Consider the following 7514-nt stretch of genomic DNA (forward strand, 5'->3'; position numbering starts at 1 on the left):
AAAGTGTCTGTTCATATACTTTGCCCACTTTTTGATGGGGTTGTTTGATTTTTTTCTTGTAAATTTGTTTGAGTTCTTTGTAGATTCTGGTTATTAGCCCTTTGTCATATGGGTAGATTGCAAAAATTTTCTCCCATTCTGTAGGTTGCCTGTTCCCTCTGATGGTAGTTTCTTTTGCTGTGCAGAAGCTCTTTAGTTCAATTAAATCCTATTTGTCAATTTTGGCTTTTGTTGCCATTGCTTTTGGTGTTTTAGACGTGAAGTCCTTGCCCATGCCTATGTCCTGAATGGTATTGCCTAGGTCTTCTTCTAGGGTTTCTATGGTTTTAGGTCTAACATTTAAGTCTTTAATCTATCTTGAATTAATTTTAGTATATGTAAGGAAGGGATCCAGTTTCAGTTTTCTACATATGGCTAGCCAGTTTTCCCAGCACCATTTATGAAATAGGGAATCCCTTCCCCATTTCTTGTTTTTGTCAGGTTTGTCAAAGATCAGATGGTTGTAGATGTGTGGTATTATTTTTGAGGGCTCTGTTCTGTTCCATTGGTCTATATATCTGTTTTGGTACCAGTACCATGCTGTTTTGGTTACTGTAGCCTTGTAGTATAGTTTGAAGTCAGGTAGCGTGACGCCTCCAGCTTTGTCCTTTTGACTTAGGATTGTCTTGGTAATGCGGGCTCTTTTTTGGTACCATATGAACTTTAAAGTAGTTTTTTCCAATTCTGTGAAGAAAGTCATCAGTAGTTTGAAGGGGATGGCATTGAATCCGTAAATTACCTTGGGCAGTATGGCCATTTTCACGATATTGATTCTTCCTATCCGTGAGCATAGAATGTTCTTCCATTTGTTTGTGTCCTTCATTTCATTGAAGGAAGGACATTTCATGTCCTTCACATCCCTCGTAAGTTGGGTTCCTAGGTATTTTATTATTTTTGAAGCAATTGTGAATGGGAGTTCACTCATGATTTGGCTCTCTGTTTGTCTGTTATTGGTATATAGGAATGCTTGTAATTTTTGCACATTGATTTTGTATCCTGAGACTTTGCTGAAGTTGCTTATCAGCTTAAGGAGATTTGGGCTGAGACGATGGGGTTTTCCAAATATACAATCATGTCATCTGCAAACAGGGACAATTTGACTTCCTCTTTTCCTAATTGAATATCCTTTATTTCTTTCTCCTGCTTGCCCTGACCAGAACTTCCAACACTATGTTGAATAGGAGTGGTGAGAGAGGGCATCCCTGTCTTGTGCCAGTTTTCAAAGGATATGCTTCCAGTTTTTGCTCATTCAGTATGATATTGGCTGTGGGTTTGTCATAAATAGCTCTTATAATTTTGAGATACATCCCATCAATACCTAATTTATTGAGAGTTTTTAGCATGAAGGGCTGCTGAATTTTGTGAAAGGCCTTTTCTGTATCTATTGAGATAATCATGTGGTTTTTGTCTTTGGTTCTGTTTATATGATGGATTACATTTATTGATTTGTGTATGTTGAACCAAAGCTGGCTGTTTCTAACGTGCAGCCACATGGAGAACTGCTGAACTAAGACGATCTTTACATATGTATCTTTTTTTTTTTTTGAGATGGAGTTTTGCTCTTGTTGCCTAGGCTGTGATCTCAGCTCACTGCAACCTCCACCACCTGATTCAAGCGATTCTCCTGCCTCAGTCTCCAGGGTGGCTGGGATTACAGGCACTCACCACCATGCCCAGCTAATTTTTTGCACTTTTAGTAGAGACGGGGTTTCACCATGTTGGCCAGGCTGATCTTGAACTCCTCACCTCGGGTGATCCACCCACCTCGGCCTCCCAAAGTGCTGGGATTACAGGCATGAGCCACCGCACGTGGCGTATATGTATATCTTGATCTAAAAGCCTAGAAGCACAGTTAAAAAAAAAAAAAAAAAAAAAAAAAAAAAAAAAAAAAAAAAAAGCCCATCTGTGGAAAGAGTAAAGAGTAAATCAAGACTTTGATTTTCTAATACAAAATTCCCTTAGCCTATCTTAAAAAGTTTTCTTTCTTTGACAAACCATGACAGCTTACAAGCCATATAGTTTTCTTTGGGGAACCAACACCATTTACCCATTAGGGATGCTCCTCCCAGATCCAGTTTTTCGTTTTGAGATCTAGTCCCTATTTTTGTGTACCGTACCCCTGTTTCTTGTTTGATGCATGTATATTCCTGCATTTGTTAAGTTCATTTGGTTGCAGACAATGGAATTCAGAATGTTGCTAACTTTAGCCATAAGTGAGAACTTGTTGGAAGGTACCAAGATGCCACCCACAGGACTACCTGCCAGGAGGAGCAGATGGCAAACAGGAACTGGAACTCTATGGGGCACCAAGAAATGGTCTCTCCGTCCTTTGCTTCTGCTTTGTTGTGTATATCTGATTCATTTCTTCTTTCCTGAGGCCAACTGCTGTTTTCTGCTCATTAATCCACGAGGCCAAATGTGGCCAACAATGGGTCTCCACTTCCCTGTGTTCAGTTGCCGCCTGCTGGAGAAAAACTTGTTTTTTGGTCCCAGATCCAAATTTCCAGACTGGTCCCTTTGGGCCAGTCAATCTTGGCCTGCAGGGCTGGTTACAGGATCTGTGAGGCCCAATGAGAAATAAAAGTGTGGTAGCCTTTATTCCCAGAGCAGGGGGAAGTGTCCATCATGGTACCCAGCGAGCTTCTTCATTTCTTCTATAGTCTCTTTTTCAACTTGTCATGGTGCTTTTTATTTTCTATTTACTGTCGTTCTAAGTAAAGAAAACTCTAAATTTTAAATTATTAGCAAGCATTTTACCATTCATCTTTATGTCAAGCAATGCCAGTTTTAAATGTAAATTTCAGAGCATTTAACTCATATGCAGAACCACTGAAATTACACAATTGGTGTTTTGTGACTTGTTGGCCAGAAGAGACAAACACAAACCAAACTCAGGAAGACTGAAAGCAGGAAGAGAGGATGCCTCCAGGTTTGCCCAAGGGGGATGCTCTTTCAGGCCTGGACATACTGGATGAGCTGGGGGAGTCCAGACCCTTCCAGGCATCCAAGAGCCCTATCAGTCACCAGCCACATGCACTGAGACCCAGCCAGGGAGGCAGGGTCTAGGGAAATTAGTCCAGATGTCTCCCCTTTCCACAGCCTTCCCCAGCCAGCCACGGCAGACTAACCTCCAAGAATCTCTAAACCTCTGTGCTATGACACACTCAGCACCTGGGCTGGGGGTGGGCAGAGGTTTGCCCCCATCAAGACAGTTCTAACAGGTTCCCCGGTGATACTGCTGCTGCTGACCCTTGCCCATCCTGGAACTCACTTTGAGAGCTGGCTGAGATCCCAGGCAGGGCAGCCAGTGGCTGCTCCAGGACTGTGAAGGGCTCCCCCTGCGGATGGAGGAACTAGGCCTCCCAGCGCCTGTCCCTGGAACGTTGGCAGCTTCAGAATGGACTTGCCCTGGAGGCCGGCCTCCTGCTGCTCTGGGAAAAAGAGGGAACAGAAGAAAGCAATCCCTCACCTCAGGGACTCCTCCTGGATTAGCATTATCTAGGTGAAGAAATTGAGACCATCACCTACCAACCAGATAACTCCACCTCTGTGGGGAAACTGGCAGAGCAGCAAATAAGCTTCCTTAACCCCGGTGCGCCCTCACCCTGCTCGAGAGCTCATGGGCACATGTGTTCATCTTCAGGCCAAAGAGGGGGAGCCAGGGAGTGACAAGAGTGTCACTCCAGGAGAGTCACCCACGGGGTGTTAGATCCCCACATCTGCACCCCCTGAAATATAATCAATATTTTCCAACTGTTCCTAATCTGACCTGTGCAAATGGAATCTCATTCGAACTTGCATTTCTCATCATAGTAACTCATACTGCTTTGTGTTTTGCCTTTTCATATCCTTTGACCGTTTTTCTAGCTAGTTGTCTTTTCCTCCTGATTGACAGTAGCTCTTTGGTTTTTTGTTACTTCTAATCCCTTATACATGTTGCAAAATTTTTTATTTGCTATTTCACTATTTGTCTTTTAACTTCATAATGTGCCATGACTACCCATGTGACAGGCTGAGCCTCAGTTTTCTCATCTGAGAGACGGGGAAGTAGCCGCCACACTGGCTTAGTGGAGGATCCAATGAAGGAACATCTACGCTGCACTTGGTCGGCCACATCGTCAGCTCCCAATAAATGCTGGCAGCTGTGGCTGCCGCTGCAGTTTTATAACCAAACTTCTCTGTATTACAAAGACCCCTGAGCCCCAGGCTAGCACCGTGAAATATAAGCACAACAGAACACACTGAATGCCAATCAGATGCAATTTGGGTCATATCGACTTTTCATTTTGTGGGGTTTCTGTTTAAATGTTTGCCAAAGTTGGAAACAAGATTGAAATTTAAGGAAAAGACAAAATGCCATGAGAGTCAGGCTAACACGAACTTCTCCCTTTGTCACGACCCCTCCATCAGGTGGTCCCGGAGTTCTGCAGCCTCGAGGAAGGCCTGCCCTATCTGGACATGGTGATTGCAGAGACGCTGAGGATGTACCCACCAGCTTTCAGGTGTGTAGCAGCCCCCTCCCCTGCCCCAGTCCCTATCCCCTCACCCTACTCCATGCCCCGTCCTGCAGGTCAGGGCCCTCCTCCATCGGTTACCACATGTGTTTCTGCAGGACAACGCCTGAGTCCTGGGTTCCTTTGTATCCCCCAGGACACCTCAGATATCTGGCCCACTTTCCTATAGCTTAACAACCTTCTCAAAGCTTCACTGGCCTTTTCTTTTTTTTTTTTTTTTTTGTGACAGAGTCTCGCTTTGTGGCCCAGGCTGGAGTGCAGTGGCCGGATCTCAGCTCACTGCAAGCTCCGCCTCCCGGGTTCACGCCATTCTCCTGCCTCAGCCTCCCGAGTAGCTGGGACTACAGGCGCCGGCCACCTCGCCCGGCTAGTTTCTTGTATTTTTTAGTAGAGACGGGGTTTCACCGTGTTAGCCAGGATGGTCTCGATCTCCTGACCTCGTAATCCGCCCATCTCGGCCTCCCAAAGTGCTGGGATTACAGGCTTGAGCCACCGCGCCCGGCCCACTGGCCTTTTCTTAACACTGCCTTCCTCCCCACCCCAAGCCAGCCCTTTGGTCTCCTAGCCTTTGCTGGCTTTTGCCATTTCCCCTGCCTGTTCATTCATTATTCATTCATTCAGCAGTTGTTTATTGAGCATCTACTCTGTGCCAAGCACTGGGAAATCAGCTGTATATAAAACAGATAAAAGTCACTGACCAGTCTTGGAGCTGGCATTCCAGTAGGGGACTGTCTGAGTCCTGGGAGCTCCTTCCTGCCATCCAACACCCCCAGCTGTCCAATTCTGGAGCTCCAACATGACTCACCCTCCAAAACGTCTCACCACCCCTCAGGACGTCTGTGTTGGGCTTGCCTCGCCTGATCCTCCCTAGCACTTTGAGCTATAACTATACTTCATGTTATATTCTTGGACGCATGTCTGCCAGTGCATGGCATTTCACTAATGTACACACCAACCAGCCGATCACACCAAGCTGTGGGTATCTTGAGAGTAAAACCAACTATTGTGCTTCGTTCAAACTCTCCCAAACAAGGCACTCCATAGAGAAGGGCATCTTAATTCATGTCCCCAGACCCTTACAGAGAGTGAAATAACAGCCAGATTTCAAGCTCTAGAAACAAAAGCAGCACAAAGCATTGTGCTAAATTCCACTCAACACTCTTATGAATTACTAGATCACATAAACCATATGGAGATACCTTTCGCCATTTTTAAAGAGCATGTGTGGATGATTTGAGGGTATCTCAAAATGATATTTCAACACAAAAGCATTACAAATAATGCAATTGTAGATACTGTCCAAATGTGCAAGTCCAGAAGCAAATACAGAAAATTCCAGGGGTGTGATTGGAATTGCATTGTCCTCAAGCACGCAGGGTTTTGGGTTTTGGTGCAGAAGCAGGCCAGTCACTCAGGGGCTCTGTGCACCCTCTCCCCATGCCAGCATTAAGGCCTGATGTGCAGCCCTTCCCTGATCTCCTTGAGAGCCTCTTGCAAACTGTCATCCAATTCTTTTATTTATTTATTTATGTATTTATGTATTTATTTATTTTTGAGATGGAGTCTTGCACGTCCCCCAGGCTGGAGTGCAATGGTGTGATCTTGGCTCACTGAAACTTCCGTCTCCTGAGTTCAAGCAATCCTCGTGTCTCAGCCTCCCAAGTAACTGGGATTATAGGTGCCCACCACTGTGCCTGGCTAATTTTTTGTATATTTAGTACAGACGGGTTTTACCATGTTGGCCAGGCTGGTCTCAAACTCCTAACCTCAGCTGATCTGCCGGTCTTGGCCTCCCAAAGTGCTGGGATTACAGGCCTGAGCCACCATTCCCAGCCTTATATTTTTCATAATTGATATCCAGCTTTCTTCCAAGGGGATTGTGGGCAGCTGGTGTACATGTTAAAATAAAGTTGAAGATAAAGCATTCAGTGATCAAACAGAACAAAGGCCATTTAAAGGAAAGAAGGCCTTACAGGGCCCCGGCTGATAGCTGGGGTCGAGCTTTGGCTTGGTGACCGGGGCTCCTGGCCAAGAGAGAGAGCAGCCAAGCCAAACATGTGTGTTCTCCAGCAAGAGGACAGCACAGAAACTGATCAATGGATACAGTACTTCCTGGACCTAAATTCAGCCATGAATCCATCAGACAAGACCTTGTATAGATGTCATGTTGAATAACAAACGGGTTAGGCTCTTCAACACGAAAATGCGGTGACCAATTCTCCACTGACCCGTTATAAACAGCAGAGCAGGAAAGGAAGTCGGCACAGGTGGACTAGGAAGCCGGTGATTTCACCTGAAGACCAGACAGAAACTAGAGAACCTGGATGAAGTAGTCAGAATTCATCCAACAGGTCTAGAGGGCGTGTCAGAAGACCATCTCAGCCCTGGCCTTGGTTTACTGTGTGATCGTGAGCCCCATGCTGCTCCGTGCCTCTTCTTCCTACAGGTTAAATGGGGACATATGCCTGTTTCATTGGCCCTGTAGAGGCGGGCGAGAGGCAGTGGGTGGCACAGGTGGAACTGCAGTGCCCGCTCAGCTGCATGCAGCATGAGGTGTGCAGGGAGGAGCGCCGGCACTGGTAGGACAGGGGAATGGCCAGCTTCCATCCAGCCTCGCTTTCCTGAGCCACCCCTTCCCCACACCTGCCCCAAACCTGCCCTGCACCTGCACACCTGCCCCACACCTTCTCCACACCTCCACACCTGCTCCACACCTTCACACCTGCTCCACACCTTATCCACACCTTCTCCACACCTGCCCCATACCTGCCCCACACCTCCACACCTGCCCCACACCTTCTCCACACCTGCCCCACACCTTCTCCACACCTGTCTCACACCTCCACACCTGGCCACACCTCCACACCCGCCTCACACCTGCCCCACACCTTCTCCACACCTGCCCCACACCTCCACACCTGCCCCACACCTTCTCCACACCTGCCCCACACCTCCACACCC

The 7514-nt window shown here is 46.7% G+C and overlaps 1 protein-coding gene across 1 annotated transcript in view; it reads left to right on the plus strand.

Moving 5' to 3' along the window:
* The window catches only part of TBXAS1 (thromboxane A synthase 1 (platelet)), a 200792-nt gene that overhangs the window by 181437 nt on the left and 11841 nt on the right, over window positions 1-7514 (plus strand). The window contains 1 exon segment of the mRNA XM_011941284.1: window positions 4450-4541. Coding sequence (XP_011796674.1) covers window positions 4450-4541 — 92 coding nt within the window.

The sequence above is a fragment of the Colobus angolensis genome, unplaced genomic scaffold (genome assembly GCF_000951035.1).
Source record: "Colobus angolensis palliatus isolate OR3802 unplaced genomic scaffold, Cang.pa_1.0 Scaffold2, whole genome shotgun sequence".
Lineage (NCBI taxonomy): Eukaryota > Metazoa > Chordata > Mammalia > Primates > Cercopithecidae > Colobus > Colobus angolensis.